General features: G+C 41.8%; 1 protein-coding gene across 1 annotated transcript in view; it reads right to left on the bottom strand.

Moving 5' to 3' along the window:
• Nucleotides 1-25,350, bottom strand: part of LOC110529529 (cyclin-dependent kinase 19) — a 56,769-nt gene extending 31,419 nt beyond the window's left edge. The window contains exons 1-2 of the mRNA XM_021611779.3: nucleotides 25,076-25,350; nucleotides 12,896-12,971 (exon numbers count right to left, since the gene is read on the bottom strand). Of these exons, the coding sequence (XP_021467454.1) occupies nucleotides 12,896-12,971; nucleotides 25,076-25,203 (204 nt within the window). The 5' untranslated portion in view covers nucleotides 25,204-25,350. The remainder of the gene's footprint in view (nucleotides 1-12,895; nucleotides 12,972-25,075) is intronic.
• Nucleotides 25,351-26,446: the final 1,096 nt, after the last annotated feature.

Below are 26,446 nucleotides of genomic sequence, written 5' to 3'. Positions count from 1 at the left end.
TGATGAAACTGAAACGGCAAAGAAATAAACCGCCTCTACCCTCTGTTCTATTGACGAATGTACAAACACTGGAGAACAAACTGGACAAGCTCTGTTCAAGACTATCCTATCAACGGGATCTGAAGAACTGAACATGAACATTGAACATGGGCATTGATAATATACATCAACAGTTGAAGTCGGAGGTTAACATACACTTAGGTTGGAGTCATTAAAACTCGTTTTTCAACCACTCCACAAATGTCTTGTTAACAAACTATGGTTTTTGCAAGTCGGTTAGGACATCTACTTAGTGCATGACACAAGTAATTTTTCAACAATTGTTTACAGACAGATCATTTCACTTATAATTCACTGTATCACAATTCCAGTGGGTCAGCAGTTTACATACACGAAGTAGACTGCTTTTAAACAGCTTGGGGGAAAAAAAAAAAATTATGTCATGGCTTTAGAAGCTTCTGATAGGCCAATTGACATCATTTGAGTCAATTGGAGACTACAGCTCACATTCAATACTATAGTCTCCTCCAAGCTCAGGACCCTGGGACTGAACATGGATCGTGGACTACAGGAAACAGAGGGGCGAGCACGCCCCCATCCACATCGATGGGGTTGTAGTGGAGTGGGTTCGAGAGCGGAGTTGAGTTGAGGAATTAACATGGTCCACACACACCCACACAGTTGTGAAGAGGGCACGACAACACCTCTTCCCCCTTAGGAGGCTGAAAAGATTTGGCACGGGCCCTCAGATCCTCAAAAAGTTCTACAGCTGCACCATTGAGAGCATCATGACTGGCTGCACCGCTGCTTGGTACGTCAACTTCAAGGCACCTGACTGCAACGCGCTACAGAGGGTGGTGAATACGGCCCAGTACATCATTGGGGCCGAGCTCCCTGCCATCCAGGACCTATATATCAGGCAGTGTTAGAGGAAGGTCCACATTCAAAGACTCCAGCCACCCAAGCCATAGACTGCTCTCTCTGCTACCGCACGGGAAGCAGGACCAGTGCTGGAACCAACAGGACCTTAAATCGCTTCTACCCACAAGCCATAAGACTGCTAGACAAGACTGCTAGATATCAAATGGCTTCCCAGACTATCTACATTGACCCTTTTGCACTAACTCTCTTGCATTGACTCTATGCACACACACTGGATTCTACCCACACACTCACACATACTTATGCTGACACCCCAACACACACATATACTGCACACACACACATGTACACTGAGGACACGCACACACTCTCTCACACACACACTTTCACACTCACCACATACGCTTCAGCTACCGTCTATTATCTATCCTGTTGCCTAGTCACTTTACCTGGGCCTTCAGAAAGTATTCACACCCCTTGACTTGTTTTGGTGTGTAGGCCAGTGACAAGAAATATACATTTCATCCATTTTAAATTCAGGCTGTAACACAATAAAATATGGAAAAAGTCAAGTGGTGTGAATACTTCCTCAAGGCACTGTATATGTGCACTGAACAAAAATATAAACGCAACATGTAAAGTGTTGTTCCCATGTTTCATGAGCTGAAATAATTTTACATACGCACAAAAAGCTTATTTCTTTCAAATTCTGTGCACAAATTTTTTTACATCCCTGTTAGTGAGCATTTCTCCTTTGCCAAGATAATCCACCTGACAGGTGTGGCATATCAAGAAGCTGATTAAACAGCACGGTCATTACAAAAGTTCACCTTGTGCTGGGGACAATAAAAGGCCACTCTAAAATGTGCAGTTTTGTCACACAACACAATGCCACAGATGTCTCAAGTTTTGAGGGAGCATGCTGACTGCAAGAATGTCTACCAGAGCGGTTGCCAGATAATTTAATGTTCATTTCTACCATAAGCCGCATACAACATAATTTTAGAGAACTTGTCAGTACGTCTAACTGGCCTCACAACCGCAGAGCACATGTAACTTCTCCAGCCCAGGACCTCTACATCCGGCTTCTTCACCTGCGCAATTGCATAACCGAATAATTTCTGCACAAACTGTCAGAAACCTTCTCAGGGAAGCTCATCTGCGTGCTCGTCATCCTCACCAGGGTCTTGACCTTGGGCAAATGCTCACCTTTGATGGCCACTGGCAGACTGGAGAGGTGTGCTCGTCATGCACGGGCCCATGTCACAAGGATCTGTACACAATTCCTGAAACTGTCCAAGTTCTTCCATGGCCGGCATACTCACCAGACATGTCACCCATTGAGCATGTTTGGGATGCCCTGGATCAACGTGTACGACAGCGTGTTCCAGTTACTGCCAATATCCATCAACTTCGCACAGCCATCGAAGAGGAGTGGGACAACATTCCACAGGCCACAATCAACAGCCTGATCAACTCTATGGGAAGGAGATGTGTCACGCTGTATGAGCCAAATGGTGGTCACAGCAGATACTGACTGTTTTTCTGATCCATGCCCCTACTTTTTTTTAAAGGAATCTGTGACCAACAGATGTATATATTCCCAGTCATGTGAAATCCATAGATTAGGGCCTAATTAATTCATTTCAATTGACTGATTTCCTTATATGAACTGTAACTCAGTCAAATATTTGAAATTGTGGCATGTTGCATTTATATTTTAATTCAGTGTACATAGCTACCTCAATCACCTCGTACCTCTGCACATTGACTTGGTACCACTGGTGTATAGCCACGTTATTTTTACTCGTTATTGTTATTCACTGTGTATTTATTCCTCGTGTCACTATTTCTATATATATATTTTTTACTTTATCTTTAACTCAGCATTGTTGGAAAAGGACCCGTAAGTAAGCATTTTTCACTGTTAGTCTAGACTTGTTTACAAAGCATGTGACAAATTAAATTTGATTTGATAAAATAATAATAATAATAGACCTTTTATAATATATTTTCGTGGACCCCCTGCTGTACCTCCACGGCCACAGACCCATGGTTGAATACCGCTGCTCTATATAAATCAGGACAGATACAGGTACAGCAGGGGGTCTAAATAATGGATATTTATAGAAGTATTGAGTGGTAGTGCAAGTTTGAAGTCGCCAACTTTATGGCGGTACATTCGGCTCAACTCCGTAGACATATCGCTGGATGGAGTTGAGTTTACTCAGCTAGTTTCCTGGTAAACCTGGTCATTATGTTATTCTACTATCTGATCTCACACTATGTCTCCTACCCCTGGAAGCTGATAATAGCACATGATAACATTCATGTTCTCAAAGAATGCATCCAGATGGGTCTAGTCAGGTGAGGGAACCCCAGAAGGTGGACCCTAGCCCCGAAAGTCCAGGGAAGAATGCATCCAGATGGGTCTAGTCAGGTGAGGGAACCCCAGAAGGTGGACCCTAGCCCCGAAAGTCCAGGGAAGGGAACAGCTGTCAAGGAAAGGCGTCAGTCAGGGGCGCCAGAGCTCAGTAGTGGAATACAGGTGAAGCCGGATGTGAGCAGTGCAACAGGAGGCTCTCACCATCAGACGAAAACACCTTGAGGGTCGCCAGCTGAAGTTAAGAGCCACAAGAAATGGATTTTGCTCAAAGTCTCTCAGACCAGTTTCGCTTAAACAGAACAATAGACTCTTTGTGTCACCAACAACCCCCCGGTCGCCCATAAACTCTAACTGTGCTAGAGTTTAACGTTTGGCATGCCACATTCACGACTGACTTGAGGGATGTTTTTCTGCCATGTGTTATTGGTTTTGTGCATTCAAATGGCTTGAGGATCTTTTTGACTTTTTCCGTGTTGGTATGTCCCTTCAGAAGTTGTGGAAAAATCATTACGTGCAAAATAGTTTAAGAACTGAATGTACTGTACCTTTTTGAAATTGATCGATCTTTCGAATTAATTTATTCAGGCTTTTACATAATGTGTTGGGTAATGTTTCCTCACCTGTAGTCGTTTTGGGGTAATGTGTTGACATGAAACCAGATTACATGCATATTCATTGATTGAATTAGGCAGGGCCCTGCAACTCATCTGGATCAAAGGATCCACATGTCACCATTGCACTGTGCACTGCCATTGAGCTGGTTGTTGAAAGAGAGCTTAAAGCAGCTGGTTGCGTAATGTATTCTAGACCAGTCAGGGAGGATTCAAGTTCAACCTCGCTCACCCCTTAAACCACGGTGACAAAGCAGACCATGTTCAGATAAAAGTCCTCACAAAGTATACTGACCTATGGAGGCTTCAGAGTGTTGTGAGCCTTCCTAAAGAACAAATGCTCACTTTCACTCAGGTCAGTTTATATTTTTTACATTTGAGTAATTTATCTTATCCAGAGCAGCTTACAGTAGTGAGTGCATGCATTATCCGTACTGGTCCACCGAGGGAATCGAACCCACAACCTTGGCGTTGCAAGCACCATGCTCTACCAATTGAGCCATATGTGACCTTTGTCTATGTAGTTGATGGGGTTTCTCAGTGAGTTCTCAGGCCTTTTTCGCTCACAACTTTTACTAGATACAGTAGTAGCATTGTATTAAACATATCTTTAGATTTGTCATTCTCTGTTCTCTCTCAAACTCAGTCGGGGTTGGAAGATTCTCGGAATCAGGAGGGAATAAGCAGGACGTCCGGAATCCTCCAACCAGGATTTCTGGAAAACCATGGAATTTATTGAAAGTTCCCAGAATTTTGCAACCCTAAGGCCTAGTCAAATCAAATCAAATTGTATTCATCAAATGCTTCGTAAACAACTGGTGTGGACTAACAGTGAAATGCTTACTTACGGGCCCTTCCCAACAATGAAGAGAGATAGAAAATAGAGAAATATTAGAAAAGTGAAACACGTAATAATAAAAGTAATAATAGAAACACATTGGTAACTTGGTTATATACAAGGGGTATCAGTACCGAGTCCATGTGCAGGGGTACGAGGTACTGAGGTAGATATGTACAGTGCCTTCAGAAAATATTTACACCCCTTGACTTTTTCCCAAAAATATTGTGACACAAAGTGGGATCAAATGGATTTAATTGTATTTTTTTGTTAACGATTGATACAAAATACTCTAATGTCAAAGTGGAAGAAAAACATTTGTAAAACATTTATGAAAAATGAAACACTAATATATCTTCTTTACGTAAGCATTCAACGCCCTTTGTCAATACTTGTTAGAATCATTGTTAGCAACGATTACAGCTGTGAGTCTTTCTGCCTTAGTCCCTAACAGCTTTCCACACCTGGATTGTGCAACGTTTGCCATGATTCTTTTCAAAATTATTCAAGCTCTTTTCAGGTCTTGCCATAGATTTTCAAGTAGATTTAAGTCAAAACTGTAACTCGGCAACTCAGGAACATTCACTGTCTTCTTGGTAACAACTCCAGGGTAGGTTTGGCCTTGTGTTTTAGGTTATTGTCTTGCTGAAAGGTGGATTCATCTCCCAGTGTCTGGTGGAACCAGGTTTTCCTCTAGGATTTTTCCTGTGCTTAGCTCCAATCTGTTTTTTTTTATACTTAAAACTCCCCAGTCCTTAACGATTACAAGCATACACATAACATCATGCAACCACCACTATGCTAGAAAATATGGAGTATGGTACTCAGTAAGGTCCATACAGAAATGGTTTTCGTGATCGGTGTGGAAGAACTTGACAGGCCTGCACAGAGCCCTGACCTCGACTCCATCAAACAGTTTGGGGATGAATTGGAGCGCAGACTGCGAGCAAGGCCTAATCGCCCAATATCAGTCCCCGACATCACTAATGCTCTTGTGGATGAATGGAAGCAAGTCCCCAGAGCAATGTTTCAACATCGAGTGGAAAGCCTTCCCAAAAGAGTGTAGGCTGTTTTACCCACATCAGGTGGTGCTCTCACGCATGGTCCAGTGTTGCTTGCCTCGAAGCGAGCATAGAAGGCATTTAGCTCATCTGGTACGCTCCTGTCTCTAGGCAGCTCGCGGCTGGGATTTCCTTTGTAATCTGTGATCATTTGCAAGCTCTGCCACATCTGACGAGGATTCGATCTTAGTTCTGTATTGATGCTTTGCCTGTTTGATGGTTCATCGGAGGACATAGTGGGATTTCTTATAAGCGTCCGAGTTAGTGTCCAATTCCTTGAAAGCTGCAGCTCTAGCCTTTTAGCTCAGTGTGGATGTTACCTGTTATCCATAGATTATTGTTGGGATATGTACTGTACATACGGTCGCTGTTGGGATGATGTCGTCGATGCACTTATTAATGAAGCCGTGACTGACTGATATGGTATATTCCTCAATACCATCAATGTCCCGGAACATATTCCAGTCTGTGTTAGTGAAACAGTCTTGTAGCTTAGCACCGCTTCATCAGGCCACTTCCGTAATAAGCGGGTTACTGGTACCTCCTGAGTTTTTCCTTGTAAGCAGGAATCAAGAGGATAGAGTTACGGTCAGATTAGCCAAATGGAGGGTGAGGGAGCACTTTGTATGCGTCTCTGTGTTTGGAGTGACGCTGATCAAGAGTTTTTTCGCATCTAGTTCCACAGGTGACAAGCTGGTAGAAGGTAAAACGGATTTCAGTTTTCCTGCATTAAAATCATCGGCAACTAGGAGCGCTGCCTCTGGATGAGCATTTTGTTGTTTGCTTATGGCCCTATACAGATCATTGAGTGCGGTATTAGTGCCAGCATCGTACCCCGCTGCACCTTGGTCCTCCACTCCTTCCAACAGTCGTTACATAGAGATTGAACACCAGCTGTTGTTGACAAAGAGACACACTCCGCCCCCCTTGAGCGTACCCAACACTGCCATCCTGTCCTGCCGGGGCATAGAAAAACTAGCTACAGTTGAAGTCGGAAGTTTACATACACCTTAGCCAAATACATTTCAACTCAGTTTTTCACAATTCCTGACATTTTATCCTAGTATAAATGCCCTGTTTTAGGTCAGTAAGGATCACTACTTTATTTTGAGAATGTGAAATGCCAGAATAGTAGTAGAGAGAATGATATATTTCAGTTTTTATTTCTTTCATCACATTCCCAGTGGGTCAGAAGTATACATGCACTCAATTAGTATTTGGTAGCATTGCCTTTAAATAGTTTAACTTTAGTCAAAAGTTTTGGGTTGCCTTCCAGAAGCTTCCCACAATAAGTTGGGTGATTTTTGGCCCATTCCTCCTGACAGAGCTCATGTAACTGAGTCAGGTTTGTAGGCCTCCTTACTCACACACGCTTTTTCAGTTCTGCCCACAAATTGTCTATGGGATTGAGGTCAGGGCTTTGTGATGGCCACTCCAATACCTTGTCTTTGTTGTCCTTAAGCCATTTTGCGACAACTTTGGAAGTATGCTTGGGGTCATTGTCCATTTGGAAGACCCATTTGCGACCAAGCTTTAACTTCCTGACCGATGTCTTGAGATGTTGCTTCAATATATCCACATTATTGTTCTGCGTCTTGATGCCATCTATTTTGTGAAGTGCACCCATCCCTCCTGCAGCAAAGCACCCCCACAACATGGTGCTGCCACCCCAAATGCTTCACGGTTGAGATGGTGTTTTTCGGCTTGCAGGCTTCCCCCTTTTTCCTCCAAACATAACGATGGTCATTATGGCCAAACAGTTCTATTTTTGTTTCATCAGACCAGAGGACATTTCTACAAAAAGTACAATATTTGTCTCCATGTGCAATTGCAAACCGTAGTCTGGCTTTTTTATGGCGGTTTTGGAGAAGTGGCTTCTTCCTTGCTGAGCGGCCTTTCAAGTTATGTCGATATAGGACTCATTTTTACTGTGGATATAGATACTTTTGTACCTGTTTCCTCCAGCATCTTCACAATGTCCTTTGCTGTTGTTCTGCGATTGATTTGCACTGTTCGCACCAAAGTACGTTCATCTTTAGGAGACAGAACGTGTCTCCTTCCTGAGCGGTATGACCACTGTGTGGTCCCATGGTGTTAATTCTTGTGTACTGTTGTTTGTACAGATGAACGTGGTACCTTCAGGCGTTTGGAAATGGCTCCCAAGGATGAATCAGGCTTGTGGAGGTCTGCAATTGTTTTTCTGAGGTCTTGGCTGATTTATTTTGATTTTCCCATGATGTCAAGCAAAGAGGCACTGAGTTTGAAGGTAGGCCTTGAAATACATCCAGTCTGGGAAGCCATTTGATATCTAGCAGTCTTGTCTAGCAGTCTTATGGCTTGTGGGTAGAAGCGATTTAAGGTCCTGTTGGTTCCAGCACTGGTCCTGCTTCCCGTGCGGTAGCAGAGAGAGCAGTCTATGGCTTGGGTGGCTGGAGTCTTTGAATGTGGACCTTTCTCTAACACTGCCTGATATATAGGTCCTGGATGGCAGGGAGCTCGGCCCCAATGATGTACTGGGCCGTATTCACCACCCTCTGTAGCGCGTTGCAGTCAGGTGCCTTGAAGTTGACGTACCAAGCAGCGGTGCAGCCAGTCATGATGCTCTCAATGGTGCAGCTGTAGAACTTTTTGAGGATCTGAGGGCCCGTGCCAAATCTTTTCAGCCTCCTAAGGGGGAAGAGGTGTTGTCGTGCCCTCTTCACAACTGTGTGGGTGTGTGTGGACCATGTTAATTCCTCAACTCAACTCCGCTCTCGAACCCACTCCACTACAACCCCATCGATGTGGATGGGGGCATGCTCGCCCCTCTGTTTCCTGTAGTCCACGATCCATGTTCAGTCCCAGGGTCCTGAGCTTGGAGGAGACTATAGTATTGAATGTGAGCTGTAGTCCATGAACAGTATTCTTACATAGATATTCCTTTTGTTCAGGTGAAAATGTCATCAAAAACATATATATATATATCGCTATCAACAACAGAATAAACACATTTTGAACTACATACCTACAGTAGAAAATAAGATAATATCTTCTTTCTAATGATGTGAACTTCATTTCTCAACTCCTAATTGTGAGCAAATTACACTCATTTGAGCCAATTACACTCACTGGAATATCTGACATAGGCTTTGAAAAAGCACCGGCGAATAGGCTAGCAGTGTGGCAAGTGCCACTGGCTGCTGATAAGATGTCTTGACTTGGACATACATCCTTGCCAACACATGGCTAACCTTTGTTTAACCAGCTAAACAGCTGCTCTTAGTGAAAATGTGTTTGGAGTTACCTTTCTAGCTAATAGTGTTATGTTGTGTTAGACACTCGTCTCAACTCAACTCCGTAGAGATCTATTGACGGAGTTGAGTTTGCACAGCTACCTGAAAATACTTGTTTTCTGATGCAGACCCATAGCTACCTGAAAATACTTGTTTTCTGATGCAGACCCATAGCTACCTGAAAACACTTGTTTTCTGATGCAGAGCCATAGCTACCTGACAACACTTGTTTTCTGACGCAGAGCCATAGCTACCTGACAACACTTGTTTTCTGATGCAGAGCCATAGCTACCTGACAACACTTGTTTTCTGATACAGAGCCATAGCTACCTGAAAACACTTGTTTTCTGATGCAGAGCCATAGCTACCTGAAAACACTTGTTTTCTGATGCAGAGCCATAGCTATATGACAACACTTGTTTTCTGATGCAGAGCCATAGCTACCTGAAAACACTTGTTTTCTGATGCAGAGCCATAGCTATCTGACAACACTTGTTTAATGATGCAGAGCCATAGCTACCTGACAACACTTGTTTTCTGATGCAGAGCCATAGCTACCTGACTTGTTTTCTGATGCAGAGCCATAGCTACCTGACAACACTTGTTTTCTGATGCAGAGCCATAGCTACCTGACAACACTTGTTTTCTGATGCAGAGCCATAGCTACCTGACAACACTTGTTTTCTGATACAGAGCCACAGCTACCTGAAAACACTTGTTTTCTGATGCAGAGCCACAGCTACCTGACAACACTTGTTTTCTGATAGAGCCACAGCTACCTGACAACACTTGTTTTCTGATACAGAGCCACAGCTACCTGACAACACTTGTTTTCTGATACAGAGCCACAGCTACCTGACAACACTTGTTTTCTGTTACAGAGCCACTGCTTTCCTCCATTCCCCCCTGGGTGAGGGCATCCACTGGGTCTGGGTCAATCCCATAGCAAGGCCAAAAAGCAATTGAAATTCATGAATTGACCTGTGGGCAATTTTACAGCAAGGTGTTAAAAGCATCAACAGCATTACAAGTTATGAAAGTCATGAGTCACCTTTCCATGAGGGGAAGCCAGCCAGTGGTGACACAGGGCTGACTAATACAACAGTTTATTGTACAATGAATAAGAATCAGAGATCACATGAAGGAATAATTGTCCGTGGGGTCAGAACTCTGCGCTCTCTGATAGTTCAGTCTGCTGTAGCACAAACTAGAGGACAGCGCCAGGAGAGAGAGAACATCAGAGCAGTAACCGAGTCGGTTACACATGATCATAGCCCAGGATGATTGGATCCACCGTGGAGAGAGACAGGGATAGGTGTGTTGTGGAAGCAGAACAGACTAGACACGCTAGCTAGACGACCAATACTGGGTCAGATCACCAACTAAACACCCATATTTACTTTCTGTAGACAGGGCCAGATGGACCTCATCCAGTCATTCAGTCCATTTCTGCAGTACTGTGCAGTCAGAGCTGAGGCAGCGGTTTGTAACCAACACACACCTACACCTCTGTTCAAATTAAGACTCCTTATTTACCTTACCTCCAAATGGAGATGAAATTAACTATTCTGTTGACAGTCTATAGAGCACTAATATTGTGTCCCGCCCCACCAATAACCATTTATTCTTTAAGATTAGTCAGCCAAACAATAATATACACATTCTATCTACTTTCACAGTGGGTAGTCAATCATCATCCACTGAGTAAGTTTGGCTGTATTGTGGGTAGAAACACAGCAGGTTTGTCACCGCAACAACTAGTGTACCACAATACAACATTCTGACAATGAGTGGATCACATAGCACATTCCCAGAGAAGTTGGTAGGTGGAAAACTGACGTACATACTGTAACATTAAATAACCCAGTCAGCTCACCTGTCACAAGGACCACATTCTGACGATCTGCTGTTCCTCACAGAGAACTAGATGAATGACACACAGATATGGCTTCAGATGACACTCACCTCTCAGCACAAATAGCCTAATAACACTCTCCTACAGTATTATGTGTTAGCAATAATCCCCATGTACACTTAAAGAGTATCTGCCTTCCTGTTTTTAGATAAGGCTACACTAGCGCTGAAAGTAAACCAACGCAGTATGTGTTCTTGGACTGCTTATTGCTTAACCCTTTACACTTGTACCTATATACGGGTTGAAAATCGGTAACATGCTATACATGACATCAGCGCTCAAGCCCTGCACTTCACAGCGCTGTATAGGTTTTTTGTTGTTTGAGTGAGGGAAATGCTTTAATTTAAGAGGATTCAATGTATTTTGAAAGATGAGATGTTGAGGATCATAATAAATATGCTTTGATGTCATACAAGCAAGCCAGACCACCCTTGAATCCAAATATGCTCTTCACATCTCCAAATCATAAAAGTCATGTCATATACAGTGTCAACGTTTATGATCACTATGTTGATGTACAGTTACAAGTTAACATGTCGTCATACTGGGTTGTTCTGAACAGAATGAGCCTGTTTGTTTATTGTGAAGAAAATTTGCCGCAGAACATGCACCTGAATGCACGCACCTGAATGCACGCACCTGAATGCACGCATGACTCCGTTCTATGTGCACCAAAATTATGATCTGTTTCTCTGAATTGCCCTGTGAAAGCCTAACACTGTAAGATTGTATTGTATAACTTAGCTAGTCATGTTGGCAACAAAACAAGCTTTCAAATGATGCCCACCTGATCCAGATTGTGATTTATGATGGGCTGTTGTTGTTCCAAACAAAATAACTACCAGTGTGCTTGTCCTGGTTCCTCAATGGCACAGCTAGGAGAGCAAAAAAAAAGCACCTTATAATTGAAAAGTGCATTAAAACTGCTTAGGAACTGTGCACACTGTGGAGAGGTGTGTGGTGACGACAAGGAGACCAGTTCGTCTTCACTCAAGTCCTTATTTTGTCTTATCGTGCTCCTACTCCACATTTTCCAGGAATAGTCTTATCATGTAACTGAATATATATCCAGAGTATTTTCAGATTTCGTTATCAGCAAATGCGGTGAAAAGTACAGTAAATGTAAAATGCACATAAAATTACCAGTGGAATGTTTGGATTCAGTCTTGTGAACTGTTGTGTCCTCAACTTTGGTATTATAATTTCCCCATAATCTCAAAACTGTGCCCTTTAAATTGATACCATGGTTATGCATATGCTTTTCATATTTTCTATTTAAGAAACATTTCAGTTTAGCCCTATCCATATGGGCCAATTCCCATGAGTGTAAAAGGTTAACACTGGGTTAGGAATAACCTAAAGAGCACGTGAAAAATAAAAAGTGACAGCTGAGTGTAAGCAAAGAGTAGCTGGGTGGATGGCCTATTCACAAGGTTCGTGTGTGTTTATCTATTTGCAGAGAGATCGTATTGGTTAACATATTGAAGGCCTGAACTCTATACAGCAGATATGTGGGAGCCATAAAATGTGCAGACCTTTATTGTTCTCCTACAATGTGTATCTTGCCAAGCACTTGAGTACTGGTATAGATCATGTTTACATGGCCATGGTGATGTCTCTATTGCTTATGCCTCAGCCATTAGGAACACTGCACCACACAGATACAACTCCTGGGCTATTACAATCCTGGAAGCACATCGGTGCAGGATTACACTCTACAGTCAAAGTAGAACCGTTCTTAGAACAGTTCTTAGGTCTCTACTCGTTTATATAGCATCAGTCTGAGGCAAGAGCCAAGTGATGGCATGATGCAGCGACTACACATAAGACCCAAAAGACACAAAAGCACAGTAGAAAGGAAAATAGCATTGATAGGAGAAAGGACTAAATAAAGGACAAATCAGCGCCTTTAAGCAGTATCTTAACTTACAGCGATTTCCCTGCAAGCAGACATCGATATTCCAGTGCCTTCAATTTGTTTCAGTGCATATTCCTTCTCATCTTCCCTGCAAAGAAAGAGGGGAAAGAGGGGAAAGAGGGGAAATATCAGCACATCACTTTATTTATTTGGCAAGTATGTAACAACACCGTAAACTCACCTTCTTGAACAACATAGAATGTTGTGTGTTTATGAGCAACAGTAAGATAGAACAGGGGATATGGAAATGATGGAGATGGACTGCTCTTGCTTGACTTGTTCTAATGGAACAAGAAGACAGTTATACCCTCTCCACAGGCATGCTCTGTTTTTGAGTGCAGCCTCTCCCCAGAACAAGCATAATTATCTATCCACCCTGCATTTCGCCACCCCCCTCAATGCAAACACATGCTCTGGCTTCATCATAGCCTTCACACCGAGCTGGTCGTTGTCCCTTCTCATAACACACACAGTGCAGAGTCAGAATGGATTTGAAATAGGATTTGATGTAATAAATGCAGTGTCAGGACAAATCCCAGGGCTTTTTTTCTTGACATTCTGAGGGTGTTTGTAAAAATCTGTTGGTGGTGGAAAAAGGCATTGAAGGCATGTAGAAATGTTAGACGTATTGTGGTGTGCACACGGACATCAGCACACTGTGAAGTAGGGAACTATGGATTATCTGAGATAAGCAGTATCCTCCTAGAAAGGGAATTTACCCCAACATTGACTCTCCAGAAAATATTATTGAGCCATTACAAACATGGCCTGTTGTATAGCTTACTTCTTGCAGAAGATTTGTGAAAAGGTAAAAAAAAAGAAAGAATGAAGACCAAATATGTACAAAAAAAGCTTATTTGTTTAATGAGAATCTGTGTCTGTATGTGTGTGTGTGTGTGGTACCTACATCAAACATGACATCACCAACTGGCCTACATAAGAATGGGTAATGGGCATTCAATAGCAGTGGTTTCAGGCTGGAGGTTTCAGACACTACTATCTCAAATCAGATTTTGACTGAGCCTCAACACTGTTTTAATGGATGTTTAGGTCTGTGATAAAACAGCCTTGATTGCTCATGAATATGAATTTACTGTAGCCATCTCCACCTTCTGATTAATTAAGCAATGGACTCAAAAGACAGACAAACAACCACTCTAACTGCTCATGCCCTATAAACATAGCACTTTATTATCATGAACAACACACAACACAGAGGACTGCCAAGTCCAAAAAGTGCTAATGCACAGACAAACACAGGAACACAATGTGAGCTGGAGGGGTAGAGGGGTACAATTGCATTTATTTGTCTTATTTTTTTACCATTTACACCAAACATAATTTTCATAATAAGCTCCACCACACAACGGGAATGGTGAATTACAGCTGTTCTGGGCATTCACATTTGATTAGTGTCCAGAGATTCCTGGAGGAGCTGGCAGCGGTCCAGAGTGGGTAGGGCTGTCGCACAGTCCAAAGGCTGCATATTGGGTTTCTCAACAAGCCTGCATGGCCCCTTCACTCATCTGGCCACAAGCCTGATTCATGTTCCCAATCACATATATGAAGATAGAAACACTCCCTGTTCTCTGTTCACAGAGAGAAAGCTTGTCTTCACACCTCATCAAAGTGCTACTTCTGCTATTTATTGCAGACAGTGGGAAAACCTCGCGGAAAAACCAACAAAAACGAAATGGTCTCAATATGTTCCCCTGACAGTTCGATTCGACAACATTTTTTACATCTACTTGGCCAAACTTGGCATGAGGAGTGTTTTATATTGTTGACCAGCAAGGATGGATCATTCTTCATGTCTTGAAACACATGAAACAAAAATTAAAACCTTAGCAGTGCCTTTATGATAATACATGAGATGCAATCACAAAATACAGTGACCGGCTGCTGCCCATTAGTTTTCTTCAACATGCTGTTCAACTAGACTCTCTACAAGGGATTGAAGAGCAAGCATTTGCAACTAAAATGCTAGGTCTACTGCACCACCCCTGAAAGCATGCATCACTGAAAAATCATCATCAGCAACAACAATGACGACGATGATGCTTGGGCTATGTCTCAGTTTCTAGGCAATTCCATGTAACGGAATGACGCTAAGACTCCGATTTTTCCATTTAAAATGTATGTCAAACAAAAAACAATAAATGCAAAGTTTAACAAACCATACAATTCTATACACAATGACTCCTTTCAACAATTTCCAGTGAAAATTTGACAAAAACACATTTCCTTGAAGAACAGTGCATATGCAAAGTTTGGTAACAGAAATTCGGTTTGTGCTGTAACTGCTGTCATTCTGTTTCCAAACTTTGTATCTGCACTGTACTACAAGTAAATGTGTTTTTGTAAAATGTTCAGTGGAAATTGTTAAAAGTAGTCATTGCGTATAGAGTATAGAGTGTAGAGTGTATAGAGTATGGTTAGTTTAATTTTAAATAATTGTTTATTGTTTTGCAAACATTTTAAAGTAAAAAAAAATCAGTCTCAGAATCATTCTGTTTTTGTGGAATTGCCCTTTTCTTTTTTTCAATTTAAAGTTTTGTTAAGTTTTCTTGTTTTTCAATCAACCAACAAAACACATTCCACATTCACAGATGTGACAGGCTTAAAAAAATAAAAAATAAAAAGTCAAAAAAAATATATATATATATAATAATACATTTGAAAAAATTAAAATACAATTAAAATTAAAGATAAAGTCAAATAAAAACACTTATTTTTCTTAATCTATTTATTTTCCTTGGTGCATATATATATATATATATATATATATATATATATATATATATATATATATATATATATACACATACATACATACATACATACCCATACATACATACATACATACATACATACATACATACATACATACATACGCACACATACTCAAAAACAAAGTTAAAATAAAAACACAAAAAAAACATATAACACTTGCAGCAGCACTTTCAAGGTTCTTATCAGCTATTTCTAGCATTTGCTGAGATGACGGGCCAATAATTCGTTTTTAGGTTTTACAGTACCTTACACAACATGTATCTGCGCATTTCCCTAGTCACCCCGTTCACTCTGTCCAGTTTGAAATATAGTTGAGTAGTGGAGACCAGAGTCTATCAAACTTGGGCTGTCTCTTGTGGAGGTCATAAGTGAGCTTTTCAAGAGGAAGAAAGCCAACAATCTGGTCAATCCACATTTTAAATGTAGGAGGGGTATTAGAGGCCCACAATAGAAGAATACATTTCTTAGCAAAGTATGTAATAGTCATAAGCAAATTTTCTCTGTCAGGATCAAGAACAAAGTCCTGCTGGGCATTAAGGAGATAGATACACGGGGTCATATCAAACTGTACAGTATTTTCTGTGCAGCAGTGTGTATAATCTGGCAATCTCTCTACATCTCCAAAATACATGCATATAGGTTCCACTTTCAGAGGTACATCTTTTACAGTTAAGAGACATATCTGTTTTCATTCTATGGAGTCTCAAAGGAGTATAATAAAATTTGTACAAAAATGTGTAATTAGATTCTTTCATTTTTACATTAGTAGAGGAGCAGTATATCCTGTCGCAAACCTCCGCCCATAACTCATCACTGATAGTCAGACCAAGGTCCTTTTCCCAGATTATTTTCAAAGGAGTAAAGGAGGAGCCTCCTTTCTCAGAAAGGAGTCTATAGATGTAAGATATTTTGCCTTTAATGGATTGTGCTGTGACAAGAAGGGTTTCAACTTCATTCAACTGAGTTCTAAACCTCCTCTTGGAGGTAAATAAGGAAATTACATGTCTAATTTGAAGATATTTAAAAAAATTGGATCTTGGCACATCGAATTCACTGCAGAGCTCTTGAAAGGATTTCAGTGTAGTGGTTTTCTGATGAAATAGGTCTGAAAAGGTCCTGATTCCTAGAGTATGCCAAAGATTAAAGTTGGCATCCCTCAGGGCTTTTGGCAAGTCTGGGTTGCCTACTATAGGCGAGTGAGAATATATTTGGGAGGAAAAGCCCAGGTATTTCTTACAGTCCCTCCACACTAGTAGGGTGCTGTAAATCACAAAGGTTTTGGCTATGTTGCCCACTTCACTAAAGTTTTTAATGAATATAATTGAGCTTAAGGGCAATGAACCACAGGATTGGGCTTCTATCTGAATACACGTTGACTCTTGTCTGTTTGTGATCCATGTTAGCATGTTGCGGATTTGGGCAGACCAGTAGTACAATTGAAGGGAGGGAAGGGCAAGACCACCCTTAGATTCAGGTTTCAATAGAGTGGAAAACTTGATCCTAGGTTTTTTATTGCCCCATATACATTTGGTGATGCTTTGGTTAGTTGTTTTGAAGAAGGAAACTGGGAGATAGCATGGGAGCATCTGAAATAAGTAGTTCAGTCTAGGGGTACGTTCATACGGATGACATTAATTCTTCCTACTAAGCTAATTGGGAGGGAGATCCAGGTTTGGAGATCGTTCTTGATTCGATTCAGGAGTGGAAGATAATTTTCCTTAAAAAGGCTATTCAGATCTGGTGTTATGAAGATCCCGAGGTATTGAAACCCCTGTGTTTTCCATTGGAAAGGACATAGTGTCTTCATAGAGCTGGTGAGTGTAATATTGAGAGGGCAGACAGTGGATTTGTTAAAATTGATCTTATAACCTGAAAACTTGCCATACTGAGCAATTGTGTGTAAAATGAGAGGGAGGGATTTCTCAGGGTTGGATATGTAGAGCAAGACATCATCCGTGTAAAGCGAAATCTTGTGCTGCAGGCCGCCTGCAGAAACACCCATAATACTTGGATTGCTCCTTATCAGCTCCGCCCCCAACAAGTAGAGCAGGGGGGACAGCGAGCACCCTTGTCTTGAGCCCCGTTCCAGAGGGAATCTGTCAGAGTTCAGTCCATTAGTAGTCACCATGGCATTTGGATGAGAGTATAGGGACTTGATCCATTTAATAAAATTTGGGCCCATATTGAACTTTTCGAAGACTGAAAACAGAAAGCTCCACTCCATCCTGTCAAACGCCTTCTCAGCATCCAGTGAGGCCAGCAGGACAGGGGTCTTCTGTGCGTTTACTTGATCAATAATATAAAAAAGACGGTGAATGTTATCAGAAGAGTATCTGTTTCTAATAAATCCAGTTTGGTCCGCTTTTATTATTTTGGGAAGAAGAGTGTTTAGTCTTTTGGTCGAGCAATTTGGTAATTATTTTATAGTCGAAATCCAACAAGCTTAGGTGCCGGAAGGACGAGCAGGATAGGGGGTCCTTGTCCTTTTTTAGCAACACTGTAATGCGGGCTGTGTGCATTGAAGTCTGGGAGAAATCCTCCAGCATTGGCATGAAGATAGGGCGGAGCTGGGGCCAAAAAGCTTTGTAGAACTCTCTGGGGAATCCATCTGGGCCTGGGGACTTATTAGGTGGCATGGAGGTAATTGCCTCCAGGATCTCCTCAGGAGTGAAGGGGGAGTTGAGGTCTTCTTGGTCGGTCTCTGATAGTTTAGGTAGCGAGATTCCCTCTAGGAAAGAGTGGAGTTCTGCCTCCGTGTGTTTTCTCTCAGAGGTGTATAGTTTGCAGTAAAAATCATGAAAAGTTAAATTGATCTTTTTTGGGTCGTATGTGACCTCGTCCTCTGCTGCTCCTTTTTTAATTGGTAAGCAAGCAATCTACTGGGCCTATTGCTATACTCATGGTATTTCTGTTTAGTAAAGAAAACTTTTTTTTTTATCTCCCGAGTGTAGTCCAAATTCAGTTTGGCTTTGGCTGCTTTAAGATGACTCCAGGAAGTGCTGTCTGGGGATTGTTTATGTATTCTTTCACAGTGTTCCAGCTCCCTCTCAAGATCTAGCCTGTGTGCTTCCATTGCTTTTTTCTTAGAGGAAGCATATGCAATTAGATGGCCTCTTAGTGTGTTATGGAGTAGGTGTTATGGACATTAGAGTAGTATGTATAGTCCATAGATGAGCTATTAGTCTCTCTCCAGATATCTATCAGTCCCATCTCTTTAGTAAGAGAGTTCAACATCTTTGCAGATCTAGGATTTGTGGTGGGGACTTGAGATGATTTGTCTAGGGTTGGGTTGAGGGTACAATTAAAATCTCCGGCCACCACGCCAAAGGAGACACAATGCTCATTGAACAGGGTTATCATTTTTGACATGAAGGCAGGAGTATCTGTGTTAGGGGCGTATATGTTTAAGATAGTAATTGGTTGACCATATAGTGACCCAGTTATCAAAATAAATCTCCCCTCCGGATCAGATATGTTTTTGTCAATTATGAATGGAACATTTTTATGGATAAGTATGGCTGTGCCTCTACTGTTTGACTTGAAAGATGAGAAATACACCTGTCCCACCCAAGCTCTGCGGAGTTTGGCATGTTCAGCATCACAGAGGTGTGTCTCTTGTAATAGCGTGATGTCTGCTTTTTCCTTTTTTAGAGCACATAGTATCTTTTTCCGTTTTATTGCATGCCCTAGATCATGGCAGTTCCATGTCAATAGATTTAAGGTACTAGTCATCGAACAGTAATCGAACTTTAGTGCAAGTCATCGCTAGGTAAAAGTGGATACAGCTGCGTTCACATAAAAGGAAAATACATGGTGTACATAAAATAATAATCTCTGAACACCCCAGCAGAGTTCCCAAACAACTCGACACATCCCGTTGGATCTATTACCCCCCCGCTCAGTCTCAATTCTGTGTTCCGAATAAAACAAAAACCGGGAACAGTTAGCAACGCACAACGTCTCCCTCTCCCCACCAAAGAAATGCCTCATCCTCTCCACCCCGCATTGAGTAAATGACGCAGTTGCCCTCATCCAGACCACAGTAAAAGAGGGGAGAAAAATAAAATCAATAGCCCAGCCTACACATACCTCCCCCAAGGGACATAGGGAACCCCAAGTAATAATAGCAACAAAAAAACAGAGAAATAAAAGTAGGCTGAAACATTAGTAGGCCTAGGTTAGGCTAGAGCCCATCCCTCTCAGTTAAAGGAAAATAAATGTAAATTGGACGGCTATAATGACATTTAGGGGGTGGGTCTTTGGATATTGGCTATATGTTGTCTTACCTCCTTTAGTAATGGCATTAATCGCATTTAGTCATTGGTCCGTTTCTCATTGACCAGGATTGTCTTTCAAAAAACGTTTTGCCTCTTCGGGAGTTTTGAAGTGTCGCAAGACTCCTTGGTGAAGAATCTTGAGCTCGTTTGGGTATTTGAATCCCCTGAAGATGCCTCGGTCAATTGAGTATTGCTTCACTTCGTCAAACTCTCTGCGCTTTCGGCGTATTCCAGCTGACAGGTCCTGGTGTAAAGCGAGTTTGGCGTTTCCCACTGTGATGGTGTTGTTTTTCGCCGCCTGTAGGACTCGTTCCTTGTCGGTGAATCTCAGGAAACATATGGTGATTGGGCGCGGTGGTTGTCTGGCTGCTGGTGGGGGCCTCAGTGCTCGGTGAGCTCTCTCGAGTTCTATGGGCCTGTCGGTGGACAGGTGGAGCCACTCGGGAAGTTTGTCTTGCAGGTAGCGGATCAGTGGCATGTTTCCCTCTTCTTTTTCGCCCAGATTGAATAGAACACAATTATTCCTTCGCCCCCTGTTTTCCAGGTCCTCTGTTTTCTCTTCCAGATGCTCGATTTTCTTTTTAGCATATGCTATAGTTTCCATGGCATCTGTCAATAAGTTTTCCATGGATAGGATTTGCCCCTCTACCTCGTCCAGGTGCCCCGCGTTTCTGGTTATCTTGTTGTTGATGTCAGGCAAAGTGTTTTCCAGGATTGTCACCTTGCCCCCTATCGCACTGAGCTGAGAGTTAATGGCATCTAATTTGGTGTTTAGTTCTGTACGTTGGGATCTGAACTCAGAAAAGATGTCTTCGACAGAGTGCGAGGTTGGCATTCGTTGTGCCTCGGGGGGAGCGGGTTCTCTTGCTCCTGGCTAATGGCGCTAGTTTTTTCTGAAGCTAGCTTCTTCTTGGAGGCTTTTTCCGTCGCTAATGCTCGAGTCCGGGTAAAAATGTCACCTGTAGTGTCGCCTTTTGTAGCCGCCATGACTTTTTAGCAACCCATGATAGTTGTTGCATCTTTAGATCTCCCCTCTTTATAAATTTCAAACAGATATTTCCATTTCTGCCCATTAAACCTCTTGCATGTGCAGTGTGGATATTAGAATGGAGTTTTCCCGCAAATTGCATTTTGGAACATTTGAGCATTGGGCCTACCACTGTGTGCACATTGCTATCCTTAAAATGTCAAGAAATAACAGTTGATCAACATTTTAAGCTAAACATTCTGATCTGTTCCATCAGCCAAAAGTTTTGGGCCACTGTAAAATCGATGGAGAATAAGAGAACATCCTCCCAGTTGCCCACTGCACTGAGGCTAGGAAACACTGTCACCCCCGATCAATCCACGATAATCGAGAATTTCAAAAAGCATTTTTATACGGCTGGCTTTGCTTTCTACCTGGCTACCCCTACCACGGCCAACAGCTCTGCACCCCCCGCAGCAACTTGCCCAAGCCCCCCCCCCCCCTCTGCTGCAATTGTTGAAACACCTATTACTAGCCTGTTCAACCTCTCTTTCGTATCGTCTGAGATCCCTAAAAATTGGAAAGCTGCCGCAGTCATCCCCCTCTTCAAAGGGGGTGACACTCTAGACCCAAACTGTTATAGACCGATATCCATCCTGCCCTGCCTTTCTAAAGTCTTCGAAAGCCAAGTTAATAAACAGATCACCGACCATTTCGAAACCCACCGTACCTTCTCCGCTATGCAATCTGGTTTCCGAGCTGGTCATGGGTGCACCTCAGCCACGCTCAAGGTCCTAAACAATATCATAACCTTCATCGATAAAAGACAGTACTGTGCAGCCGTCTTCATCGACCTGGCCAAGGCTTTCAACTCTGTCAATCGCCGCATTCTCATCGGCAGACTCAACAGCCTTTGTTTCTCAAATGACTGCCTCGCCTGGTTCACCAACTACTTCTCAGATAGAGTTCAGTGTGTCAAATCGGAGGGACTTTTGTCCGGGCCTCTGGCAGTCTCTATGGGGGTGCCACAGTGTTCAATTCTAGGGCCAACTCCTTTCTCTGTATATATCAATGATGTTGCTCTTGCTGCTGGTGATTCTCTGATCCACCTTTACTTCTGGCCCTTCTTTGGACACTGTATTGGAGGCCTTCTGTGGCCTCCAACTGCTCTTAAATGCAAGTAAAACTAAATGCATGCTTTTCAACCGATCGCTGCCCGCACCCGCCCTCCCGACTAGCATCACTAGTCTGGACGGTTCTGACTTAGAATATGTGGACAACTACAAATACCCAGGTGTCTGGTTAGACTGTAAACTCTCCTTCCAGACTCACATTAAGCCAATCCAAAATTAAATCTCGAATCGGCTTCCTATTTCTCAACAAAGTCTCCTTCACTCATGCTGCTAAACAAACCCTCGTAAAACGGACTATCCTACCGATCCTTGACTTCGGCGATGTCATTTACATAATAGCCTCCAACACTCTACTCAGCAAATTGGATGTAGTCTATCACAGTGCAATCCATTTTGTCACAAAAGCGCCATATACTACCCAACACTGCAACCTGTATGCTCTTGTTGGCTGGCCCTCACTTCATATTCATCTATAAGTCTTTGCTAGGTAAAGCCCCACCTTATCTCAGCTCACTGGTCACCATAGCAACACCCACGCATAGCACTCGCTCCAGCAGGTATATTTCACTGGTCTTCCCCAAATCCAACTCCTACCTTTGGCCACCGTTCCTTCCAGCTCTCTGCTGCCAATGACTGGAACGAATTGCAAAAATCACTGAAGCTGGAGACATATCTCCCTCACTAACTTCAGCTGTCAGAACAGCTTACCGATCACTGCATCTACACAGCCCATCTGTAAATAGCCCATCCAACTACCTCATTCCCCAAATTGTTCTTTATTTTTGCTCTTTTTGCACCCCATTATCTCTACTTGCACATCATCATCTGCACATCTATCACTCCAGTGTTAATGGTAAATTGTAATTATTTCACCACTATGGCCAATTTATTGCCTTACCTCCCTAATCTTACTACATTTGCACACACTCTACATAGATTTTTCTATTGTGTTTTTTTTCTCGTGCTATTGACTGTACGTTTGTTTATCCCATGTGTAACTAACTCTGTGTTGTTGTTGTTGTCGCTCTGCTTTGCTTTATCTTGGCCAGGCCGCAGTTGTAAATGAGAACTTGTTCTCAACTGGCCTACCTGGCTAAATAAAGGTGAAATGAAAATGTAAAATTAAAAAACGTAATTGTTATGGCGTATACCTGCACTACACTACTTTGATAAGCATTGTTGAGATTAAGAAGTGAGTATACGCAATGGCCACAAAAAAAATACGTATTCCTGCGTATACACGTATTCCTGCGTATACCCTCCACTACACCACTGAGAGACACTATCCAGGATGTTTACTACTAACTAAATAGAGAGGGCAATGCTATCAATAGCCTAGTAGCCTCCATTGTTGTAGCCTACAAATGACATGAATGAATACGAAAGCTGTGAAAAAAACCTGACTGTTTTGTCAGACTACTCGAATGACAGGTGAAGCTACCTGTACGAAGGCGCAGGAAATGCAAGGAACGGAACACCAGAAGGCCCTTTCACTCCAGAAGGCCCTATGCCAGATCACCAGAAAAATCACCCTCAACTGTTTGATTGCCATTCAAATTGTGCAATCAAACTGCTGCTCATGCTTCGAGGTGATATTTATTTATAACAATGTTTCATCAGGTATCCCATATCCCAGGTGGGGGTGGAAGGTCCTATATATAAGGGCAGTACTCAGTGACATCACTTCCTGAAACAGGAGGTAAAAAATGTATAACATAGTTTCACAATATTACCCACTGGAGAAAAGGGAAACTTTCTTGGACAAAGTTCTGGAGGGTGGACAACGTGCTCAATGCAGCTTCATGTACAAATGCAACTCATCTGAATCCACAGGCTCAACACACTCTCCTCTTGGCCTTAACGAGGAGTTTGACTTGAAACCGGTTTTATAGTTTCAATATGTCCAAATTGTGTTTTTTTAAATAATATTTTGTGTATGTATATTACTGTAAATATTGATCACATTTCTTATACACGATCATATATTTTGATACATTGAATGTTTATATTGTGAAACTATGTTATATATTTTTACCTCCTGTTACAGGAAGTGATATCACTGAGAACTGGCACAATATATAGGACCTTCCAACCCCACCTGGGATATGGATGCCTGATGAAGACCTAAGGGTCGAAACATTATAAAAAAATATCACCTGGGAGCATGAGCAGCAGTGTTTTCTGTGATAGTGATCTACCCTTCTTAAAACCGATATAGGCTTATATTTACACTTTCCCTCCAATTTGGGGAGACACCAGATGAGCCAGGCATATCATGAGATTGGTGCACAAATGAGAATCAAACACAGCAAAATCACTTGCTTGCTGCAGGGAGAAAAAACGAACATTTCAATGGTATTTTCAATTATCCCACATAAATGTTGGTGACATTGCAAAGTAAGTAGGTCAATTAGGAACAACAGTACAACTTAGAAAACTATTAGAAGTGTACTTGTGATATGGGTATTTTATCCATATGTTATTAGAAACCCGTAATACTACAGTAATAGCCAAAAATAAATATATTCTCTCTCTCTCTCTATATATATATATAGAGAGAGAATATATTTATTTTTGGCTATTACTATATATACACCTATTTGTTTTGCATTTAAGCACCAAAGGGAGTTTAGCATTACATCGAGTTCGACTATGCAAGTGCTCTTGAGAGAGCTTGGCAATAATAGGATGATTATTTTAGACTAAGCCAAGTTGAACAAGATCAGAGAATATCATTACGCCTATACATTCCTACTGGCGAAATAACTCATGTTGAAAGTAGCCTGCGCTTCCATGAACAGTGTGTCAAATAATAAACATCATCACTGTGTTGTTGAAGGGGGAGGACCGTTGAGTGAGTGTGAGTGCGTACATGAAAACAAAAACACAGACACGGGCAGCGCTCAGGGTAGTTAAAATCTATCCTCTGCTTTGTCCAACGTGAAAGGAGATATATCCTAGTCTTGATAAGGCATTCTGCAATCAGTTTATTGAGTACACAATAACGTTATCTGAATCTTACCCGTCTTTGCGCTTAGCTTTATAAACGTGCCCGTAGGTGCCTCGACCCACTTTGCAACCTTCATATTCGAACAGATCTTCTACCTTCTCTCGTTCGGCTGCGAGCTTTGTTTTGAAGTCGTAATCCATTTGAACCCATAAATATTTCTTAATTTACAATAAAATAAAATATTAATTATAACATGCATTAATTAAATAATATGGTCGTTTTATTCCCCCACCATTTCCTTGTTTGGGATTTTGGTCTGCTCCGCTTAATGTTCACTGGCTCGTTGACGTTTCTAATTGACACGCAAGGCTTTCTGGGGAGCGTAGTTTACAAAAGCATTAGCTTGCCTCATCAACATGGAAGTAAAAGGTCTGTGAAACTACACTCCGCATTTCGCACTGCGTTACTGCACTTGCGTACTCATGAACGCGCTCAGAAAATGTGTGGATCAGTTGTAACATTTCATGTTTTGTATACAACAAATGTGTAATCCTTTTGAAGTTTGAGCGAACATGTGCAGGTCTCCAATATGAGTTTGAATAGAAAAGAGGTATATTGAAGTAGCTTCAACTGGAGGGATAGGTTGTACTATACAATCCCACCTGTGACATCTATTAGTTTTAGCCTTTTGCTTTTATACAAGAGAGGTAGGCTACATGTAGCAAATCTGCATGTAATTTGTCATCTGTAAAAAAATATGCATATGCAATCATATTACACTATTATGACATCCACCATAACTCGTTTATGAAGAACAGAAGTAGGCCTAGATACCTTAATTAATTATATTTATTACGTTTATTTGGCAGGGACAATGAACAACAAAAGCATGTCCCAGAGCACTGAGAGAACATGTGTCGCACCAGATTTAGCTAATAGCTCATTTCCATCTGTAGTCCCTAAAACGTCTAGACATCGGTGAACATCTAGACATGGAACCATTATATACAAAACAGAAAAACAGAAATACACCATACAGTTAAAAAAAACAGAGATCAGGACATAGAAACTTGTTTCAACACAGAAGTCAAAACAATGCCCATAGAATCACATTGCTATTGGATAGAACATGTAATACACCTATACAAAATAAATATAAAAAACGAAATATTGTACATAGCCCAGTTAACGCACGTATTGAAATTACACCTATGTATATACTAATGTGTCTTCTATTGCATTACAATTCAGTAGGCCCTATGGCCTTTTAAGTTAAAATCAATGAGCGCATGACTGATTGGACTTCATTTAAAAAAATGTCTCAGTCGAGAAGGCTTTGAAGGTGCTACATGTTTTGAGAGCAGACGGGAACAGTTTACCTGAACGCAGAGTAGCGTTTATTATCAGGGAAATATGGCATATCTGCCAATTAAATGTATTATC

The sequence above is a fragment of the Oncorhynchus mykiss genome, chromosome 8 (assembly GCF_057628025.1).
Source record: "Oncorhynchus mykiss isolate SJ-2025 chromosome 8, ASM5762802v1, whole genome shotgun sequence".
Classification (NCBI taxonomy): Eukaryota; Metazoa; Chordata; class Actinopteri; order Salmoniformes; family Salmonidae; genus Oncorhynchus; species Oncorhynchus mykiss.
This window is presented reverse-complemented; position numbering and strand designations above follow the sequence as displayed.